This window comes from Nerophis lumbriciformis, linkage group LG08 (assembly GCF_033978685.3).
Source record: "Nerophis lumbriciformis linkage group LG08, RoL_Nlum_v2.1, whole genome shotgun sequence".
In the NCBI taxonomy this organism is placed as follows: Eukaryota; Metazoa; Chordata; class Actinopteri; order Syngnathiformes; family Syngnathidae; genus Nerophis; species Nerophis lumbriciformis.
Genome location: NC_084555.2, coordinates 35452501 through 35477317, shown reverse-complemented (window position 1 = coordinate 35477317; position 24817 = coordinate 35452501). Strand labels below are relative to the sequence as shown.

Below are 24817 nucleotides of genomic sequence, written 5' to 3'. Positions count from 1 at the left end.
AAAGAGTATCTTATTCACCATTTGATTGGCAGCAGTTAACGGGTTATGTTTAAAAGCTCATACCAGCATTCTTCCCTGCTTGGCACTCAGCATCAAGGGTTGTAATTGGGGGTTAAATCACCAAAAATGATTCCCGGGCGCGGCGCCGCTGCTGCCCACTGCTCCCCTCACCTCCCAGGGATGGGTCAAATGCAGAGGACACATTTCACCACACCTAGTGTGTGTGACAATCATTGGTACTTTAACTTTAACTTTACACATACAAACTGTAGCGCACAAAAAAGCACATTTAATTAAAAAAAAATGTATTATGGTCTTACCTTTACTTATAAATGAAGTCCATGCGCCGCTCCTTCTGAACAAAAGCATCGATAACTTGTTTATAGAAGTCTTCCTTATCTTTCTTCAGTTTTAAAAGTCTCTCTGTCTCGATGGAGATCTTCCTTTAATTATTACCTCCTGCTTCGATTGAAAGTCCAGTTTAGAAAACTGTTTTATTTTAGATATGTAATCCTCCATGTTAATAGTTACCAGGCAAGAGAAAAAAATAAACGATCGCTGCTAACTGTTGCTACTTGTTGTCACTTATTCTGCAGCCGAGTAGTCACAAGAATGATCGCTGGGATCACTAGCGCCCTCTACCACCATGAGGCGGGATTACTGCAAGCCTCACACAGTGCGTCTTCGCAGCCGTTTTATGATTGCTCAGCACAAGAAATACGTTACACACATACAGTTGTTGACAAAATACACTGTACATTATATACCTCAGCTAACTAAACTATGGTAATGTATAATATAATTTACATAGCAATAAGGTCTCTCTGCACAGCAGGCCAGCAGTTAGCCGAGTCATTGCGCAATCCATTGTGAGGCTCAACTGGCTGCTGACTCACCGCAAGTCTCTTCTCAGTATTTGAACGGCAAATGTGAAAATTCAGCGATTTTGAATAAAAATAATCTAAAACTGGTGAAGTTCAATGGAAAATAACTTTATAGTATAATCACTGGATACTAGAGATGCGCGGTTTGCGGACATAACCGCGGAGTCCGCGGATAATCCGCGGGTCGGGCGGGTGAAATTAAAAAAAAAAGATTTTAAATAGATTCAGGCGGGTGGCGGTTAAACCAATTCGGAAATATATATACATAGTTAAATGTTGTTACCCACATACGAAAAACGAGCAGCACTCTTTGAAACAGTTAATTATTCATCAGGCAACAAGTGGCGCAAGTGAGCGCTCCTTCAGCGCAGCAGGGCGCATTTTAGAGGCCAGGCGCTCTCGCATGAATCCTGGCACTGTAGATGCCATTTTATTCCTGCATAGTGCTAAAAAAAAAAAAAAGTAAGTAGACATACGGTTGGATATGTTAAACGAATTAGTCTACGTTACCTATAGGCTATACCAAATAAGCCCATATGTCTAACCTATATTGAGTTCGGTCAGCTAAATAATTTTGATGGTTACGTGTTGTTTGGGCGCACTACAATGCAAAGGAATTAAGGCAATTGCGTTGTTTATTGTGTTTTTTTTCTATTCGAGATATACTACTATGTGTGAATAATTATTTGGCCTCGCTTTCAAGTGAAGCGCATCTCCGATTGGCGACAATGTAAGGCTATTTAGCCTGCTTTGTTTGTCGCGACCGTCTATTTTCATTATAATTCAAGTTTGATGATAAAGTGCAGTCTGATGGGTTTGATTTCTCCCCTTCAGCTATTTGCCTTGGCCAGTTGCAGGTAATTTAATATTATTATTTATTTAATTTATTTTTGTTTAAATAGAGATGACATACATATGTTATTGTATAATTTAAGTTTGTGCGCGTGATTGACAGCCTAAGGCTTATGAGGCACTTTTTTTTTCTTTTTTTTTATTTCAACTTAAAAAGGTATGAGCCTATGCCTACAACATAGGCTATGTGTTTATCTTTATTTTCCTGCCTGTCGTTGACAATGGAGATTGTCTGATATTTTGTCATGGCTGCAGATCAATCAATAAAGGTTCATCTTTGTCGCGAAATTGTTCACTACTTCACTGTGCACCCCGCCCTCATCCCTATTTGAGCATTATAACGTTAACAAGTTAATATTCATTGAAATAAATTCAGAACATTTTTTTTACCTAACGAAAATATAGGCCTAGTCTTTCTAAAACATTTTTTTAACTTCTTAAAAGCCTCGTTCTGCTTGCTGCAACTGCGCACACAAAGTGTGAGGAACGCACTCCTGATCTGAGGGCATTGGCAACAATAGTCAACACTTTCTTAATGGAAATGACAATAATATTATAATAATGATAAATAATATTATCACGCATTAATATCTCTTAGCCACTAATGCGTGGCCAAGAGATATTAATTCGTGTGTGATGATACCGGGTAGAAGGAGAAGGCACTGAGACAGGGAGAGCGTTTAGCCTGGGGCGTATTTATTCAAAAGGGAATTATATATATCTCTATATAAATATAATAATAATAATAATAATAATAATAATAATAATAATATAATAATATATATATATATATATATATATATATATATATATATATATATATATATATATATATATATATATATAATTGGCCCTAGTGTGTGAATGTGAGTGTGAATGTTGTCTGTCTATCTGTGTTGGCCCTGTGATGAGGTGGCGACTTATCCAGGGTGTACCCCGCCTTCCGCCCGATTGTAGCTGAGATAGGCTCCAGCGCCCCCCGCGACCCCAAAAGGGAATAAGCGGTAGAAAAAAATGGATGGATATATGTATATATATATATATATATATATATATATATATATATATGTATAATTCATACAATATATTATCCAATATATTATATGATATTATACTATATATTATATTATATTATGCTATATTATATTATATATATCAATATATATATATATATATATATTGCATCGTCTATATTAGATATATAACAACGGGCGGGTGCGGGCGGGTGTGGTTTTGATAAAATGTTGGTTCGGGTGGATGGCGGATGGTTGACGACTTTTGTGATGCGGTTGCGGATGAAATAATTGCCTATCCGCGCATCTCTACTGGATACATATAACAATTTAATTTTTTCTTTTTTTTTTTACTTTTTTTTTCTTTCCATGTTGGCACGTGTGGCCCCGCCTCACCTGCCTCCCCTGACTGCACGTCACAGGTATGAATGGATATATATGGGCCGTTATTTGCGCACTATTGACTAGTGATCAGTGTTGGGTTAGTTACTGAAAACCAGTAACTAGTTACAGTTACTAGTTACTTTATTTCAAAAGTAACTCAGTTACTAACTCAGTTACTTAAACCAAAAAGTAATGTGTTACTGTGAAAAGTAACTATTTAGTTACTTATAAATATTTTTTAATTTTTTTAAGGCCCCATTTAATGCCCTTTTAGCCTTCATTTCAGTACTGTTATTGCACTGGAGAATAATACAATCTGTTGATCAACTTGACATGCATTTGCATTACTGAACTCTGCTAAGCAATGTGGTCTACATACAACACACAAAGACAAATATATGTCTCAAAGGGCCAATTTGTTTCAGACCAGAACAAATTGACAAAACTATTTTAAATAGCTGCAACATAACATACATAAGTAACAAACAGCATAATAACAACATAGCTGTAAACCAAGAACATACATAAAGCCTAACCAGGCGTTTTTTTATCTCAAGGAATTCTGAAATAAAATCATGTCTGAAGCCCAGAACACTCTACACATTTCCCCACTTAGTTTAGAGAAAAGGAAATATTAGCCTGGCCCACTAGTATCCCTCGAGGTTTGTGAACTTTATAGTCTAAACATTTAGAGTGATGTGATAATCAAACACTCTAGACGTCTAGAATGAAAGAGTATATAAGAGAATTGACAGAGTGTGTGTACCTTCAGTGTGCAGTGCCTCGTTAAAATCCAGCCGCTGTTGGAGGTGGAGGTGAAGTGTGTGTCTCTTTACTAGCTTCGTCGAAGCATGTTGTTTTTGTAGCTGTTTCAGCATATTTGAATTGCGAGGATAGGATCATAAATCCAAGACACAACTTACATTCAACTAAAATGTTCTTTTCTTTGTGGTCGATAAAAGAAACGTACTGAAAATATCTCCATTTTAAGAAACTCGGCTTCGGGGTTCGCCATGACGTCTTGTTAGTAGACACAGACACGCCCCCTCCCACACACACACACACACACATGTACACACAGACAGCGCGCGGCGCGCCTCTTCCTTGTCGCCTCTTCTGCAGAGCTGCAATAAAACACTCAGATCTTCTCAGTTTCTAGCCGATACTACATAAAAAATAACGCAAAATAACGCAGTAACGCATCATGTAGTAACGGTAACTGAGTTACTGAATATAAAAAATAACGCGTTAGATTACTATTTACCGCCGATTGTAACGTTACTTTGTAACGCATTAGTCCCAACACTGCTAGTGATGCATCGAACATTTTGACTTTGACTTTAAACACCGAAAGAGCGCTGCCAAAACCTGATGTTGTGATGAAGTAAATAATACCCAGGATTGTGGACGTAACTTTAATATATCTGAAATATATTAATAACACAGATTTTTTTTTTTTTAAATATATAAATTTTTTTAGCCTTTTTAATACAAATATCATATCATAATAGCAAATTATGCAAATTATACAATGACAACATGGTGACCACACCCAGACCACGCCCACACCGCCACAGGTATCTTGGCAATCTCGGGGAAACCCTGAACATGATATAGATTCACCCGGTCATAACATCAGGTATACCTGCACACGTGCAGAGCTGCGTAAAAAAGCTGTTTCAGCAGCATTTATCTCCCTGCATTTTGTTGTTATTGTGCGTATGCCAAGATAGGACTAAAGTGATACTTCAATCATACTTCAAACTCAGTTGACCTCGTACAGAGCTCCTCTCCCTTTTGCTGATAGCTTTACTTAAGGCATCCAAAACTGTGTGCAAGACTGCGCCAAAATGCATGAACCTTCTGATTTGATGCGTTGGCACTAATTAACACGAGTGAGTCAGAAAAGACGGAAATCATCATAGGTCTTCGTTAACCGAGGCACCACTGCACTTGAGGTGGCCCCTCCTCGATCTCCCCTGAAGGTAAATTGAGTTTGAGACCCCTGCTCTCGACAGCGTAATTAGAGAAAATGTCTCCTCGGTGCTGATTGTTTTCCCTGCAGCTCGTCCGGTCGCTTTGTAAGATGTTTGGAGAGCATGTTCTGTACAATAACTCTGGAAACTACAGCGAGTCCGGCCCTGGTCAAGGAATGCATGGAAGCCCAAAAGGAATCCTTTTCCTTCCAAGGTTTCTGCAAACAGAGAAGATTAACTCAAAGTGTCAACAGTAATGGAATCCACCCCCCTTTTTTTTTTTCTCTGTCTCTGAAGCACAAATTCACTGAGCATCCCGGAGCCATGGGTCATCAAAGAGGCTCTCTAAATGTTTACCTGCCCCCCTTTCCTCCTCTTACACATGCACTCAGCCTGCGTAAATCACCTGCTGTGTAGTCTGGAGATCAGAAATAAAGTTCAGCACCTACAGCATCTGATATGTTGCTATTGCATAGCTCATCATGTGGAGCCAGAAAAAGGGGTAGGAGGAGGAGGAGGAGGTGAGGGGGGGAAGGGGGAGGGGCTACAAGTGTTGAGTTGTAGAAAAAGGTAGTGAGGGCCAATTAGAGACAAGTGTGTATTTATGTGGCAGGACGGACACTTGGCGGCTGATTTTTGTGGCTTGAAGGCTCATTTTATTCTGATTTTTATACCGTTTGTTCGTCATTGAAATATTTTGTCAAAGGCTAACCCTCGTGCGGATCTACCCGGTTAAAAACATTCTACACCCACGAGACCTCCCTATTTATTATTACACTTATGAATCGAGCTGCGCGCTGCATCTGGTTAACGTCGCCGTCCTTGTCTTACTTCACCCGGATCACCTTCTTCTTCCTGGATTGCTTTTGACGTGGACCCATCATCCAACATGAAACTGGGCTTGTTGGTCGAGGCTGCTGTGGCTCTTTATCTGCTGCTCTCACCTGCACAGGTAAGGCGGCGTGGTAGCACCTTTCAAATGTGTCAAATCACGCCGTCAAACATTGTTTTTAACGTGTTATATATATCGTTTAACTTTGGCATGCACCGTCTATTGTTTTCAGTTGTAGAGCAGTTGACAACAAACCACGTTTCTTTTATTTGAAACTATGATTACTTGTTGTCAAATTCTTAGCATCTGCCATCATGGGACAATCAGAAATACATACAAGTAATCCGAACATTATTACAGTACATACAACGTTCTCAAACTTTTTTTTTTTACCTCCAAGTACCACCAGAAGGACCAACGTTAAAATACAGTAGTGTAGTAGGCCTAAGTATTCATTAAAAACAAGGCAGTGGTTTTACTTAACCAGTATATTTGATATTTTTGGCCACTGTAACATTACACATAGTTTGAACAGTGACACTGTGTTTGAATATAGGAGCATAAAACACTACTTTAATCAAGTAATTATTTGGCTTACCACTAGATCAGTGGTTCTTTACCTTGTTGGAGGTACCGAACCCCACCAGTTTCATATGCGCATTCACCGAACTCGAACCCGAATCATAAAATGATGTTATCATATTAAAGAAATACTAATAAAGATATATTTTACAAACAGAAAGTTACAGGAATGTACACATGATCCCATGTTTACATCTCATTGTGCAACATGTGAATGTTTTGGTGGGAACTAAATCCGATATCTGAAAGGGGTACACATTATATCCAAAGTAGGACCCCCCCCCCACCCAGACATATAATACTAGTACACAGCTCATGAAAAACAATGTTATAGTCATTGTAAGTGGGCCAAAACACTTATATTAAAAAATAACTTCATGGAAATGACTGCTGCCATTTGATTACAATAATAAAACATTGAACTTGTTATTTAGTCAGGTTTGGGACAGGTGTGCTACAGGTGTGACCACATTGTGCACGTCTGACGTCGCTCACATGTGCTCCACGAATGCTCAAGGAGTTTTTGCATTTGCTCACACATATGGAAAATTAGAGGGAACATTGTTTGGGGGTATCCATAATACGCCGACAGGGAGAAGTTTTTGTTTACACGATGAGTCGGGCGTGTCGTGACCTCTGCGGCGGAGGCTCTGCCGAGCCCCTGAGGCCGACTCACCGAACCCCTAGGGTTCGATCGAACCCAGGTTAAGAACCACTGCACTAGATAGAGCCCACATACCACAGTTTGAGAAGCACTCGTGTAGCCTAATAATATGATGTGCATACAGTATATCCATTCAATAATATTTGTTACGTGTCATTGCCCACCTCCACTGACGGATTAAATGCACTTTTTTTTACTCTATTGTTTATGTTAAAGTTAAAATACCACTGATAGTCACACACACACTAGATGTGGTGAAATTACTCTCTGCATTTGACCCATCATCTTGTTCCACCCACTGGTAGGTGAGGGGAACAGTGAGCAGCAGCGGTGGCCGCGCTCAGGAATTATTTTGGTGATTTAACCTCCAATTCCAACTAATGTTACCAAATATGGTTATTTCAATCAATCAATCAATCAATGTTTATTTATATAGCCCTAAATCACAAGTGTCTCAAAGGGCTGCACAAACCACAACGACATCCACATAAGGGCAAGGAAAAACTCACCCCAGTGGGACATCGATGTGAATGACTATGAGAAACCTTGGAGAGGACCGCATATGTGGGTACCCCCCCACCCATCCCCCTCTATTTGCCTTCTAAAGGGTTAAAGCAGGGGTGTCCGAAGTGTGGCCTGGGAGAAATAATGCTATATTGCCAGGGGTGTAACGGTACACAAAAATTTCGGTTCGGTACGTACCTCGGTTAAGAGGTCACGGTTCGGTTCATTTTCGGTACAGTAAGAAAACAACAAAATATACATTTTGGGGTTATTTATTTACCAACTTTGCAAAATCTTCCACCAAAAATATTTTTCTCAGTGGAATATTTGATGTGAAGTAATCGGAACCTTGGATAAGTCAATAATTCATAATAACATTGATTTTGATTCAATATTATGTTTTGAGCAATGACAGATTGAAATTAAAAAAAAAACAGCTTTGTTTTATTAGTCAACATTGCAACTTTTCCTAAATTACATTTAACCTTTAAGCTTTTTTATTTCACTTTTGTTATGTTTTTGTTTATTTTAATAGTATTTTTAGAATGTGCCGTGGGCCTTTAAAACATTAGCTGTGGGCCGCAAATGGCCTCCGGGGCACACTTTTGACACCCCTGCTATAGATAATGAAAAATTAAATCTGATAAATCTATCGATAAAAAGCAGAGCCTGACGACGCATGCGTGTTTATTATAACTCGCTCGCTCGCTCTCTCTGTCTCTGCCCCTCCCTCACCAATGCTGCTGCGTGAACAATTTGTTTTGTTTTTAACCCCTTCTTAACCCTGAACGTACATTGAAAATACACGCAACCCTAACTCAAAATGCCGGACATTTGAGGTATTTAAGAAACTCCACTCTGACAGCTCCGCAAAAGAGGACATGTCCGGTGAAAAGAGGACGTATGGTCAGTCTATCGTAGCCCGTTAGCTGCTAGCATGCCGTGTGTTGTGCCTCGGTGTGCATTGTTTACACAATGTGCGGTACGCTACTTAATATGTCCGTGTGGAAACTCGTTCGGTACACCTCCGAACCGAACCGGAACCCCCGTACCGAAACGGTTCAATACAAATACACGTACCGTTACACCCCTATATATTGTTATTGTAAAAATAAAATTTAACAAGAAAGAAAACTGGCACAATTAGGATAATAGAGCAAAAGGGCACAATGTAAAGAAAATGGGCTGAAATGTTGATACCAATAACTTACAATAACACAAAGTGTTGTCTTTAAATTAATACTGTCAAATTGTAAAAAAAAAATGGTATCAGACTGATCACATGTTTGAATTTGGATTAATCATGATTAACCACAGGTTATTACTGGCTTGCATAATTACCTTTTTAATTAACTTGAAAAAGACATCAATATTTGGACAAACTTTTATTGTCAGAATTGAATCCAAGAATTTTTTTTTTAATGTTTTACACAAGCACGTTATTTATTTGTATTTATTTATCGCATGAATAATCTGTGTTTATACATGATTAAAGTGTTTTAGATTAATCACACAAGTGAACTATTTTTGACAACCCTACTTTAAATACATTGTATATAAAACTTTTTTTTTATTACATGTATAGCTTAGTCCAACCTGCACGCGCCGGCCTTAAACCAGTGGCCACTCTTCCCCACAGATTGCGAGTTAAGTCGAGCAGCGCTAGCCAATGAGCTTAAAGCACTTGGCTGTCATCACAACTCTTAAGGCATCAAGGAGTTAGAGATGTGACGTTCACAAACAAGTCAAAACTTTTGGAACAGCTCTTCTAAGTGAATGACGAGAACGAAAGTTGCAAACCATTTTATATCCGAATCCGAATCAGCTTTATTGGCCAAGTATGTTTAACACATACAAATTTGACTTAGTAGACTGTGCTCTCTTTGTTCAAAGCAAGAAACAGAGAAAAACACAGCAAGTATATACTGTACATACTGTACATGCGGTCTGAGTCAGAGTCAAGACAATAGGATTAATTTTTCTGGTTGACTGTTCTGCTTTGGGTTTGTGAAGTAGTTCACACTATGTAGGGTAGTACAATTCTGCATTCACATTTTTATCTTCTCTGAATTTTTTTTTATAGTTTTAAAGACATATTATTCTTATGTATTATTTCTATATTTTATCTGTACTTATGATCCACAAAGTTGTTTAGATGATGTCCTGGGATCTCATATTGGATATAAAGCAAATTATGATATTATTATCAATGTTTTCAGAATAATTCCCACCAATGGAGTATATAATGGTGGGATGTGTACATTTGAATTATTCCGATCTATATCTTATCATTAAAGCATTGGATCCTGTTTTAGGTCAAACTGACAGAAAAGTTTTTAGTAAAGGTATTTTTTATTATGTTGGGAAAATAGTGAGTACAAAACATGAAAAGCAAATCACTTTTATGTTGCTTCTATTTGTCTAATTTTAAATTGCCACAAACAGAGATTTTAGGCCTAACCACTGCTCATTATGAAAAGTAGTCCCTGCGTTCATGTCAGAGTCAAATGTGTCTTCACCGAAATTGTCGCTTGTCCCTATATGAAAACGAATGTGTAGAGGGGTTTTATTAAAGTCGCTAAGTTGGTAACAGTGGTTCCATATGCTCTGTCTTCTTATTCTCTGACATACCTGATAAGGTACTTTAAGCCTCAGAGTTGTAACGACATGCTCCATTCCCGTTTTGTGAGCAATGACAACAAAAAACTGATTGTATGGGAAACACAACATTTTTTATCATTTAAGGAGTAAGTCGATGTATCACCACTGTGCCAAAAGTATAGAGTCTGCTAAAAGACGTATTATATTCGAAGTATAGAACCAGAGACACTGCAGCAGTTTGGATAAGAGTGAGTGATAGCGAGTAGTCAGCACATATTTACTAATCCTGATAATCAGCTCACCGCCTGCTTATAAATAAATGGGTTGTACTTGTATAGCGCTTTTCTACCTTCAAGGTACTCAAAGCGCTTTGACACTACTTCTTACATTTACCCATTCACACACACATTCACACACTGATGGAGGGAGCTGCCATGCAAGGCGCTAACCAGCACCCATCAGGAGCAAGGGTGAAGTGTCTTGCTCAGGACACAACGGACATGACGAGGTTGGTACTAGGTGGGGATTGAACCAGGGACCCTCGGGTCACGCACGGCCATTCTTCCACTGCGCCACGCCGTATAATAAAAAAAAAATCCAGGGTCCAACCAGAGCTTAATACCCGCACTATAAAGATTGACAGCAACTATATAGTATTTCAACATCTTACTGAGAGTATTTGTTATTTATTTGTCAGTGTGTATCACAAAAATCAGACATGAACGTGACTGCCACACCATCCTCTGGCTGACTAAATGTCTCTCGGGAGGACTAAATGTCTGTCTTGCTTGTGTCAGAAGTGTTTTCTTCCCAGAAGTGTGTGATATTAATAATGCCGGGTAATTGTCATCACTTGCATAACCACTACTATCATTCAATAAACACACTTATAACAAGATAAAGGTGAACAGTTTTTCTTGCTTTCGTATATCACTTTGAGAGTCAAATCTATTACGTTTTTTTAGTTAATGAAGACAAATGCAAGCGTCATCTTTTATTCCCCTAAAAATACATGTCCAAGGATCAATACATTTCTTGTAATCTAATCTAATCTAATATATGCACACACTATTTTCAGTGGAGTTATTTTCAGTTATATGAAACATTTAGTTGAATGTGTACTTGATACATTCACAGATTTTTATGTTTCCCATTATTGTGTTTAGTACAGGGCAGTTGCAAGGCTTGACTTGTATAGCTTTTTGAGAACGAACATCCTCTGCAGTGGACATATGTGAACAGTCATTCACAACAGGGCTATGTTTGTCAAGTTCTGACAAGAACAAAATAAACCACAACCAAATGTCCACTGCAGAGGACGTAGGTTCTCAAGAGGCTGTACCAGTTATGGCTGAGCCCTATGAACTCTGCCTAGCAACAAGAACACAAGAACTTATGACATGACCAAAACATTTTCTAATAGTCGATTTTTATTGGCTTTGCTGTTTATTCCATTTTCTTTGGGAGAGTGTGTGTACTGAGATTTCTTGTCATCGGAACTGTCCCAGCCAATTTCTAGAACAACAACTTCCTGGTCAACTTATCACTAATGAAGGTAAATGTGGGTTATGATGTAACTAGCATCCACTTTTTATTCTGTCTGCCTTAACACTCTATGCTCTCCTGTTCCTATAAGTGACACTTGTGCATATAAATAAAGCACATGCTATAATCCGGCAGTATCTCAGGTTAAATCATGTTGCAGCCTGCAAAACAGTTGCCAAATGTTAGTAGCTAATTTTTCAAATCACTATCAATAACTTTGGAAAGTTGGTGCCCTCTAAGAAAAAAAATATCTTTGGAAATAATTCATGACTTATGAATTGTGTTTATAAATTTAGCCAGTTTAATCTCTTTTGGGGTAATGATTGTTTCTGCCGTTCATGGCAGAGAGCATGGGTTCAATTCCTGACCAAAGTTGTGTCAGTAAGTGCAAACTAAGCCCAAACTATTCCTGCCGTAGACTTTCTGTGGCGACCAATAACAGGGAAAAAGATGTCCTCGAAAGTTTGAAGCAAGAGTTGAGTCTGAAAATCGTACAAAAATAACCACTTTGTAACACTGACACATGGCACTTAAAAACGAATACGAGCATGCGGCATCACAGCATCAAGAAAAATCTTGATTCTGCACTCTCATCAGTGTTTACCATACACAAATACATTTACATGTGGCACTTCCTGTTAAGTGGCCATATGCTTCTTAACACAACTCGTATGCACCTCGGTCTGCCAGAGAATAAGAAGCCATAGCAAGAGGGATCAGTTTTGCAAACCTTGGGACTTCCTTGCTAATTATAGCCAGTATTCAGACCTCTCTAGATACTAGGAATGCAACTGTAAATGTATTCATATTTGCATTTTTCAGGACAGAGACTTTTTGATACAGAAGTACCGAATTACCACACAGTACGCATTAAAAGTGAAAGACGGGAAGTCTGTCTTGCATCATGCATTCACTCATCCAGACATGCAGGGCATCTCGACAAGCCTGGGGAGTGTGCATTACCACTGCCGTAACAATTGAGGTGTGGAACCGTGCAGCATGGCAGTCATGACTATCGATCCTGCTAAGACCACAGACCTTGGAGACACGCCTACGTTGTTTGGTAACACTTTGTAAACCAGGTGTGGCCAATGTGCAGACCACGGTTCATTCGTTTATGGGCCAAAAAATAAAAAATAACTGCTGTGAAAATGTAATTATAGACCCTGTGTAGCAAGAACATGCACTTCCAGATGCAGCAATGCTAGCACAGGTGCTTCCTTTCCACTCGTAACAAAACGGTACTTGAGTGGAACCATCTGTGTAACACGCACGTGTGTCTGTGTTTGTACAGATGGCATCTTTTTCCTTGTTCTTGTGTTATGATATGACATCACATTTCCACATTTTCTTTAGCAGCAGCTTTCAAAACATCTGCATAACCGTTACATACTTTGTAAGTGCCTCGTTTTCCTTCTGCATCTCATCCGGCTGAGATCTCTGCACAGTGACCTACAAGCCGAAAGGAGTGGCAATGTTGTGGTATTCCTCTGCAGTTGTAATGTCCCGGCCCTGGGGGACAGTCGCAATCAGGAAATATGGATTTCTACTTCCTCCAGCAGAGAAGATGGAGCGGTGGCGCTCGGGGCAGCCGTCTACTCAGCAGACTTTAATCTCCCATCTGGATGTAATTTAGTGTGGTTTACACAGGGAGAGCAGCGTTTACTGTAATGGAGACCACAATTACCACTGCTCAGCCTTATCTCAAACCTGCCTTGTGTGTTTGTGTGATGGTGTGTGTTTTGGGTGTGCTTCAGTCTATGTTGAGACATTTGCACATGAATTATTAGGCTTATGCTGAGGAATTGTACCTGTTTTTTCCGACATTCATCCCATTTTCTGCATTTTGTCACAAAAAAGCGGTAATGCGCAAAATCCTTAGGACACCCTTATGACTAGAGTCAGCACAAACCTCCACCAAAATTATTAACGTAGTTGGAAAAAAATACCCATCTGTTAGTTCCCAGGCTACTTCCTGGTTCATGGAGGATGACAGGCAGTGGGTTTGGGCGGTGGACACTTCCGTTGATGCCATAATGACTCAAACTGTATTAATATTTTCCTCTATCAGCCCTACGGATGGGCGACATGGCTTAAATTGATACGGCAATATATTTTGCACCCTTCTGCAATAACAATATGTATCATGATATATTATTTGGCATAGAAATTGTGACAGAACCGTTTCAAAACTGGTTACAAAAGCTCCTAATTTAGCTGCTGACGTATGCGGTAATATATTACTTAATTTCTTGTATTATTTTCTCAAAACTGTTATTAATCTACTTGCTGAGTAACTCTTAATTGCTAGTCACTTGTAACATGGTTCTATCTATATATATATTATACAAACCCCGTTTCCATATGAGTTGGGAAATTGTGTTAGATGTAAATATAAACGGAATACAATGATTTGCAAATCATTTTCAACCCATATTCAGTTGAATATGCTACAAAAACAACATATTTGATGTTCAAACTGATAAACATTAGTTTTTTTGCAAATAATCTTTAGAATTTGATGCCAGCAACACGTGACAAAGAAGTTGGGAAAGGTGGCAATAAATACTGATAAAGTTAAGGAATGCTCATCAAACCCTTATTTGGAACATCCCACAGGTGTGCAGGCTAATTGGGAACAGGTGGGTGCCATGATTGGGTATAAAAACAGCTTCCCAAAAAATGCTCAGTCTTTCACAAGAAAGGATGGGGCGAGGTACACCCCTTTGTCCACAACTGCGTGAGCAAATAGTCCAACAGTTTAAGAACAACGTTTCTCAAAGTGCAATTGCAAGAAATTTAGGGATTTCAACATCTACGGTCCATAATATCATCAAAAGGTTCAGAGAATCTGGAGAAATCACTCCACGTAAGCGGCATGAACAGAAACCAACATTGAATGAGCGTGACCTTCGATCTCTCAGACGGCACTGTATCAAAAACCGACATCAATCTCTAAAGGATATCACCACATGGGCTCAGAAACACTTCAGAAAACCACTGTCACTAAATACAGTTTGTCGCTACATCTGTAAGTACAAGTTAAAGCTCTACTATGCAAAGCGAAAGCCATTTATCAACAACATCCAGAAACCCTGCCGGCTTCTCTGGGACCGAGATCATCTAAGATGGACTCATGCAAAGTGGAAAAGTGTTCTGTGGTCTGAAAAGGATTTGCAAATCATTGTATTCCGTTTATATTTACATCTAACTCAATTTCCCAACTCATATGGAAACGTGGTTTGTATATATATATACATATATATATATATATATATATATATATATATATATATATATATATATATATATATATATATATATACAGGTAAAAGCCAGTAAATTAGAATATTTTGAAAAACTTGATTTATTTCAGTAATTGCATTCAAAAGGTGTAACTTGTACATTATATTTATTCATTGCACACAGACTGATGCATTCAAATGTTTATTTCATTTAATTTTGATGATTTGAAGTGGCAACAAATGAAAATCCAAAATTCCGTGTGTCACAAAATTAGAATATTACTTAAGGCTAATACAAAAAAGAGATTTTTAGAAATGTTGGCCAACTGAAAAGTATGAAAATGAAAAATATGAGCATGTACAATACTCAATACTTGGTTGGAGCTCCTTTTGCCTCAATTACTGCGTTAATGCGGCGTGGCATGGAGTCGATGAGTTTCTGGCACTGCTCAGGTGTTATGAGAGCCCAGGTTGCTCTGATAGTGGCCTTCAACTCTTCTGCGTTTTTGGGTCTGGCATTCTGCATCTTCCTTTTCACAATACCCCACAGATTTTCTATGGGGCTAAGGTCAGGGGAGTTGGCGGGCCAATTTAGAACAGAAATACCATGGTCCGTAAACCAGGCACGGGTAGATTTTGCGCTGTGTGCAGGCGCCAAGTCCTGTTGGAACTTGAAATCTCCATCTCCATAGAGCAGGTCAGCAGCAGGAAGCATGAAGTGCTCTAAAACTTGCTGGTAGACGGCTGCGTTGACCCTGGATCTCAGGAAACAGAGTGGACCGACACCAGCAGATGACATGGCACCCCAAACCATCACCCAACCATGCAAATTTTGCATTTCCTTTGGAAATCGAGGTCCCAGAGTCTGGAGGAAGACAGGAGAGGCACAGGATCCACGTTGCCTGAAGTCTAGTGTAAAGTTTCCACCATCAGTGATGGTTTGGGGTGCCATGTCATCTGCTGGTGTCGGTCCACTCTGTTTCCTGAGATCCAGGGTCAACGCAGCCGTCTACCAGCAAGTTTTAGAGCACTTCATGCTTCCTGCTGCTGACCTGCTCTATGGAGATGGAGATTTCAAGTTCCAACAGGACTTGGCGCCTGCACACAGCGCAAAATCTACCCGTGCCTGGTTTACGGACCATGGTATTTCTGTTCTAAATTGGCCCGCCAACTCCCCTGACCTTAGCCCCATAGAAAATCTGTGGGGTATTGTGAAAAGGAAGATGCAGAATGCCAGACCCAAAAACGCAGAAGAGTTGAAGGCCACTATCAGAGCAACCTGGGCTCTCATAACACCTGAGCAGTGCCAGAAACTCATCGACTCCATGCCACGCCGCATTAACGCAGTAATTGAGGCAAAAGGAGCTCCAACCAAGTATTGAGTATTGTACATGCTCATATTTTTCATTTTCATACTTTTCAGTTGGCCAACATTTCTAAAAATCCCTTTTTTGTATTAGCCTTAAGTAATATTCTAATTTTGTGACACACGGAATTTTGGATTTTCATTTGTTGCCACTTCAAATCATCAAAATTAAATGAAATAAACATTTGAATGCATCAGTCTGTGTGCAATGAATAAATATAATGTACAAGTTACACCTTTTGAATGCAATTACTGAAATAAATCAAGTTTTTCAAAATATTCCAATTTACTGGCTTTTACCTGTGTGTGTGTGTATATATATATATATATATATATATGTATATTAAAATGTGGTGAACACTTATTTTTCTGTTGTTTGAATACTTTACATTAGTTTTGGGCGATACTACACATTTGGGTATCGATCCAATACCAAGTACTGTAGTAACAGGAGGAGTATTGGTCATACTAATGCTGATACTTAAAATGTTCAAGATCATTGAATGATTACCTTTTTGATCACAATTCTATTCAGACAAACACACATATTATTTAAACATTTAAGTTATTTCCTACTATTGGCTCTGATTTAAATCCTTTGGTTTTTGCCCTTAAAGTCCTCCTGTGTCCAAGGACTTATTATTTATTTCCTGAGTTGTTAAACAATAACCAAAGTGACAAAAGATTTTCTTGATAATAAAAAATTATCGATCCAACCACTGTGGTATACTTGGTATTGATACCAAACATATTTGTATCAATCGGCCCACTCCTTTTTATTTCGAGAACCCTAGCCCAGCGGTTAGCATATCTCATACGACATGTTGTCTAGCACAGTGGTCCCCAACCACCGGTCCGTGGAATCGGTACCGGTCTGTGACGCATTTTCAACCAGGACGCACAGAAACACTTATTAATTTGTAAACTACCGCATTTTCTAAGACTTAACTTTCGCATGTCCCACTAAACACACCAATAAGCTTGTTAATAGATGTATATTACAACTCCTTTTTTATAGTACATGGGACAATGCACATTAATAGACATATAAAATGTTAATATGCCAGATTTGCAGCCAAAGGCTAATTTTTCATGCAAATCTTTTGCTGTTTTTATCTGTCACACATAAAAAGCCGGTTCATGAAAATAATGCATACATTAAACCGGTTCCTGGTGGAAAAAAGGTTGGGGAAACCTGGTCTAGCATGTTTAGCTATTCCTCAAGGCTGCCTGTAAGAAAGTTGCCGCATTGGAGACGAGAATGCTACATTGCGTTGAGGATGCTTTGTTCACTTGTCGTTGTCAAATATGCAGGACACAGCGAGAATGTGTCATCAACATCATTATCACGCAATAACGATAGTATTAAAAGCTCTATTGTCGGCCAAATTTACATCATTTATGTTGTATACCGTCTATATCGCGCTACCCTAATTAGCACCTTTTTCAGTTATTCACCAAAATGTAATGTTTGATAGAAATACAGTTTATATTTTTAGTATAAACGTGCTAATTGTTGTGAAAATTTGTTGTGAAAAAGTTCATTTAAACAATGAAGTTTCAAACCAAACTAAGACTTTTGTATTATGTAACTCAAGGAAAGTCACCAATATTGTACTTTTTTGTAGTTTTACGTAAAAACATTCAGCCTGCTACCCTGGCTTACAATAATCACAATAGCATTTCTTTCATTGCCATGGCAACTGCCCATCTGCTATTTTAATGTTTTAAATAGGAGCGGTCGTGTCAGTGTCAGTGCAGCCCTCTCCAGTGCATAAAAGTGAATTAATGTTTTTTTTTTATAACAAAGCATTTTGAAAGAACAAGGAGTGTTAGGGGAAAACAGAAGTAAACACTAGTAATACTTTTCTCTCCATGGTGTCCAGCTCAATCACATGAGTCGTCACTCTCTGTAATGAAAAAAAGAGGAAAGAGCATGTCGTTGTTGTATATTTTTACATTGGCTAATTTATTTTTGCACGTGTAACGAAGCAATGCTTTTAACTAGTACACTGCAAAAAAGCTGACAAAATATAAGATAAATGAATAGATCTTCGGAAATAAATACTAAGAATTAGTGACTCTTAAGATAGAAATAAGTATTTTATTCTGAAAACAAGCATTATTCAACTTGCAATTCTTAAATTAAGCACCATTGAGATGTTGCAGAATCTTTAAACAAGATTGTCTATATTGGGAAAACTAAAATATCTTATTTCAATGGTTATTTTCTCAATTTTACCACTTTTGAACTTGAATAGACAAAATATAATTATTCATGCTAAAATTAAGATTATGATGTAAAGTCATTGACTTAGAATAAGTAAATAGCTCCTAAAAGTAGTGAAGTGAATTGTATTTGTATAACGCTTTTCTTTAGAGACTCAAAGCGCTTTATATAGTGAAACCCATTATCTACAAATTTAAGATACTTTTAAACCAGTGTGGGTAGGACTGGAAGCAGGTGGGTAAAGTGGGAAATTTCTCAAATTATAATGTTTAATCTTGGTAAGTGGCAAATGCTTTGCAGTGTAAAGCTTTCATGATAGTGAAAGTATGGTTATATCCATCTCCATTATTTTCTTTTGAGTAATTTCTTTGGAAATCTGACTAAATTAAAAGTTGACTATACTACAGAATGGATTTTGTTTAACTCAACACAAATGTTTTTTTTAGTCAGTTATTGCATTGCTTTTCCAAATTGTGTATTGCTCCAAATGTTGGCAGTATGTGTATTTGAAAGCTATTGACTTTGATAACTTGATAAATTGTTGCGGTACATCCAGTATACGCCGTGTTTAAGGCGTGACGCGACGACCACCCTTGAGATCCAGCTGGTTACTGTCAAACCTGCAATGGTGCTGCTGTTGTATCCACAACACAAACAGCTGTCCTTCTCCAGTTAGTGCTGAATAGATACAGTCGATGGCCTGCAGCTCCTGCGAGAGCCACAAGAATTAATGTTGCAGTCATGGTGTCGATCATGTGGCATCTGGTTCACCATGGAGGAGGAGGTCGAGTGAGGCGGGGGCTGCGGGTAGCTCTGTTTCTCACTCACGGTCGCTTTGTTTGTGTTCGCTTGTTCTGCTTTAGTGCTTCAGGTCTTGTGTGGTCTGAGTCCGAAGAGTTCCACTGCAATCAGACAGAATGACACCAGCATTCACGCTTTTTTTTACAGCACCAAGGTGCATCACTGGCCTGCACTGCAAAATGTTCAATCCAAGCAAAAATGTGTAACTACATTAAAAAATACTACTACACTTGAAACACGTGACAAGTCCAATCTTCTCTCTCTATTGACCGATTTTGCTTTGTTTTAAAATTACACTGTTGAATTTAGTAGAGGAAAACGTGTTCCTCTAGTGCAGGGGTAGGGAACCTATTGCTCTAGAGCCAGATGTGGCTCTTTTGATGACTGCATCTGACTCTCAGATAAATCCTAGCTGACATTGTTTAACACGATAAGTAATGAATAATTCCGCTGGTAATCACAGTGTTAAAAATAACCACGTATCAACCAGACTACAAAGCCATCAGCAAAACCATACAGCACCAGAAGTCGCATTAATGGTAAGAAGTATTTTATTTATTATTGGTTACCTTCAGAATAACTGTTATTAAAAAGAAAAAGAGACTTATTATACCGTATTTTTCGGAGTATAAGTCGCTCCGGAGTATAAGTCGCACCGGCCGAAAATGCATAATAAAGAAGGAAAAAAACATGTATAAGTGGCACTAGAGTATAAGTCGCATTTTTTGGGGAAATGTATTTGATAAAACCCAACACCAAGAATAGACATTTGAAAGGCAATTTAAAATAAATAAAGAATAGTGAACAACAGGCTGAATAAGTGTACGTTATATGACGCATAAATAACCAACTGAGAACGTGCCTGGTATGTTAACGTAACATATTATGGTAAGAGTCATTCAAATAACTATAACATATAGAACATGCTATACGTTTACCAAACAATCTGTCACTCCTAATCGCTAAATCCCATGAAATCTTATACGTCTAGTCTCTTACGTGAATGAGATAAATAATATTATTTGATATTTTACGGTAATGTGTTAATAATTTCACACATAAGTCGCTCCTGAGTGTAAGTCGCACCCCCAGCCAAACTATGAAAAAAAACTGCGACTTATAGTCCGAAAAATATGGTACTCTAAAAATGTTGGTCTTACTTAAAAATGCTCACATTTAGTTGTATTCAGTGTTAAAGAATATTATATGGCTCTCACGGAAATACATTTTAAAATATTTGGCTTTCATGGCTCTCTCACCCAAAAAGGTTCCCGACCCCTGCTGTAGTGCAAGCCTATTAAACTGGCGGGCCAGGCGGGCGTGCCAAATCTTTTCATTTGGTCTGTCGAACATCACCTAAATAGGCTTGATGAAACCATTCAAACTAGGGTTGCTCATGTATGCAGTACTCTTGCCACCCCAAAGGGGTCAACAGCGAGGTATATGTGTCACAATAAAGCAGCAGTGAGATGAGTAGAAGAAGACCACTCTTTTAACCTTGAAAAAAATCAAAAACTTTTAACAACGACTGGACAACAAAGTATAAATGTTGTGCCCCGAACAAGTGCTCCAGTAATTGTTTCCTGTCAGACCTTTCAAGCGACGGAAACAGTGTTCTCGACAAGCAGCAACAACGGTAGAAATCCGCACGTGTAGGCTTCATCGCAATACTTTGTCAGATCTTTGTAAGTAGATATTGTGCATAAAGATATTTAGATTTTCTAATAAAATTGCTGACTTTGTGATGTCTTTTGTATACAAGGTCGTGGTGTTTTTTTGTCTGAGAGTAACTCTGGCGATCAAAGCATTTTATACATGTAACGCTATATTTGACCAGCAAAGGGCGATAACGCTACACTTTAGGTTTAATTGTGTTGAGCCATTCATTGTGTGCAATTTTGATGTGGATGTTTTCTATATGCGTGTACATCTGCAGTTTTTTGTGTGAATGTATCAACATTAAACCTTAAATAAATGATAAATGGGTTATACTTGTATAGCGCTTTTCTACCTACAAGGTACTCAAAGCGCTTTGACAGTATTTCCACATTCACCCATTCACACACACATTCACACACTGATGGCGGGAGCTGCCATGCAAGGCGCTAACCAGCAGCCATCAGGAGCAAGAGGTGAAGTGTCTTGCCCAAGGACACAACGGACGTGACTAGGATGGTAGAAGGTGGGGATTGAACCCCAGTAACCAGCAACCCTCCGATTGCTGGCATGGCCACTCTACCAACTTCGCTAAACCTTGTATTTTATTTATGTAAAATACACAACTGACATTATTTATGTAAAATACACAATGGACATTATACTTTTGTATTGTTTATTTTATGTTTATATTTTCAGTCTTACAAACCTCAATGAACGAAGAATTTTAAAGAAATAAAACTGGGGAAGGAAAATAATTCAAAAGAAGGAATCAATCCTCAACACGACTTCTGGAGCTTCTGTTTCGTCATGCTGTTAACTATCTGTCTAGCCGCACAACTGCTTGCAAGGCTGCAGGCAATCTACAATCAGCGCACCTGGGACTAATGAAGACAGACAGCATAAAGACCAGCGGAAGCGAAGATCCAGTGCCGGAACATAGTTCACTCCTTGTATGCTTCCCCTGTTTTCCCGTGATCGAGCTGTGTGCCTCCATTCCGCCAAGGCATCGTGGACCGCCGGTAGCTCCCTATTAGAGCTGAAACGATTCCTCGAGGAATTCGATTACAAAATATATTCGAGGAAATTTTGCTGCCTCGAGGCGTCGTTAAGTTGTTGTTTTTTTGTTTTTGTTTTTTTTGTTTGTTTGTTTTTTTTACTGCATTTTGCCTCGTTTAGTAGTCAAAGCTCACGTTTCGCACAGACTGTTTAGGTATTGCACAGCGTGTTTACGTCAGATCATACACCCCCTGCACTGCACAACACCGCTCTTTTAAATATGCTTGAGTTTAGTTTTCGCCGACATAACTCGCAATGGCATACGCCGCAGAAAGCAGTGGACAAGAGCCATAGCAAAACGAGGGAAATAAGAAGCGACAAAAGTTGTCTAAGTTGTGGAAACACTTCACACTAAAATCGAAGGAAAACGTGGAGCTCGCATACCACAATAGCACAAGTTCAATGCTGCAGCACCTGTCGAGAAAGCATCCGATTGAGGGACGTCCAGAGGCGAGGTAAGTTATCTATTATCAAATGTAAACGCAAAAGTTGTGCTAGTAAAATTAATGTTATTCATTATGATAACCAGGATGTGTTCTTTCACTCCCGCAAAGTCATCAAATGGCGCCAAAAGGTGTTGAAAACTAACAGCGCTATCTGAGCTGTCGTGTTCAATTAGCCTTTCATTAGTAACCACGCGAAAGCAGTTGTGCAAAGTTATTCGGGTTATTCAAGTCATGCAACCAAAATGCTACTTGGATAGCTTGCACTTGCATGCACTATAGTCTCTATAGCATAAGCGCCGATCTACATTTCTACCAGTGGGTGCTCGGACAGGCGGTAAATCTGACTCTACTTTTCTGAGCATGCGCGGTTTTTGCTTGGTGGTGACTCACCACATGGTTGCACATTTCAAATGCAGTATTAAAGGCACTACCAAATCCACTTTTTAGGTTTGATATAATGAAAACTGTTCTTGTTGTTTTATTTTTGATACCAAGAATATAGTTTTATTTGAACTTTCTCAGGGAATATCGATTTTGTACTAATTTTATATATATGTGTTTTCATCTCAAACATGTTATGATGGCAAAATTAACATTGATTACTATTTTGCACGCAAAGAATGCAATAAACTGTATTGCATTCTTAAAATGTTAAACTGTTGTCGTCATTATTAAGTGGTTTGTCTTTTTCTATTGTTTATGTATTGTTGGCAGGTTGAAAACAGCTCAGCGGATTTGCGTGGAGAAACCACCATTTAAACGGCACCGTATAATAATCATCAAAAACGCACGAGAGACAAGAACTTTGTTTATGCGGTCACACCACACAGCACACACAAATTGGCACAATCAACCACGGACGCATTTCAGCTGTGCGTGTCAGCCTTCAATAATGAAAACAGGTGTTTAGGAAATAAAAGACAACTGGGCCAAACGCAATAATTGAGGGCACGTCTTAACATATATAATTAAATCTTAATTAAGCAAAAATATTGCTCCTGTCTGGCCGCACCAAATAATAATATAAATCAATTTAACAAAGTCAAACAAGAGAAGTGTCCCACACTTCTCTTTTGTAAAGTCAATTTGTGCAGCCGATATGGGCATCGACAAACTCCGTTTCCATATGAGTTGGGAAATTGTGTTAGATGTAAATATAAACGGAATACAATGATTTGCAAATCCTTTTCAACCCATATTCAATTGAATGCACTACAAAGACAACATATTTGATGTTCAAACTCATAAACTTTTTTTTTTTTTTTGCAAATAATAATTAACTTAGAATTTCATGGCTGCAACATGTGCCAAAGTAGTTGGGAAAGGACATGTTCACCACTGTGTTACATGGCCTTTCCTTTTAACAACACTCAGTAAACGTTTGGGAACTGAGGAGACACATTTTTTAAGCTTCTCAGGTGGAATTCTTTCCCATTCTTGCTTGATGTACAGCTTAAGTTGTTCAACAGTCCGGGGGTCTCCGTTGTGGTATTTTAGGCTTCATAATGCGCCACACATTTTCAATGGCAGACAGGTCTGGACTACAGGCAGGCCAGTCTCGTACCCGCACTCTTTTACTATGAAGCCACGTTGATGTAACACGTGGCTTGGCATTGTCTTGCTGAAATAAGCAGGGGCGTCCATGGTAACGTTGCTTGGATGGCAACATATGTTGCTCCAAAACCTGTATGTACCTTTCAGCATTAATGGCGCCTTCACAGATGTGTAAGTTACCCATTTCTTGAGCACTAATACACCCCCATACCATCACAGATGCTGGCATTTCAACTTTGCACTTATAACAATCCGGATGGTTCTTTTCCTCTTTGGTCCGGAGGACACGACGTCCACAGTTTCCAAAAACAATTTGAAATGTGGACTCGTCAGACCACAGAACACTTTTCCACTTTGTATCAGTCCATCTTAGATGAGCTCAGGCCCAGCGAAGCCGACGGCGTTTCTGGGTGTTGTTGATAAGCGGTTTTCGCCTTGCATAGGAGAGTTTTAACTTGCACTTACAGATGTAGCGACCAACTGTAGTTACTGACAGTGGGTTTCTGAAGTGTTCCTGAGCCCATGTGGTGATATCCTTTACACACTGATGTCGCTTGTTGATGCAGTACAACCTGAGGGATCAAAGGTCACGGGCTTAACTGCTTACATGCAGTGATTTCTCC

General features: G+C 38.8%; 1 protein-coding gene across 2 annotated transcripts in view; it reads left to right on the top strand.

Annotated features, from left to right (window-relative positions):
- pgfb (placental growth factor b) overlaps window positions 1-24817 on the top strand; it is a 168074-nt gene that overhangs the window by 116162 nt on the left and 27095 nt on the right. Inside the window, exon 1 of one of the 2 annotated variants that reach the window (XM_061968802.2) lies at window positions 5716-6061. The exons of the other annotated variant lie outside the window; for it this stretch is intronic. Within the exon in view, the coding sequence (XP_061824786.1) occupies window positions 5999-6061 (63 nt within the window). The 5' untranslated portion in view covers window positions 5716-5998. Of the gene's footprint in view, window positions 1-5715; window positions 6062-24817 lie in introns of those variants that run through there. 2 annotated transcript variants of the gene reach the window in all.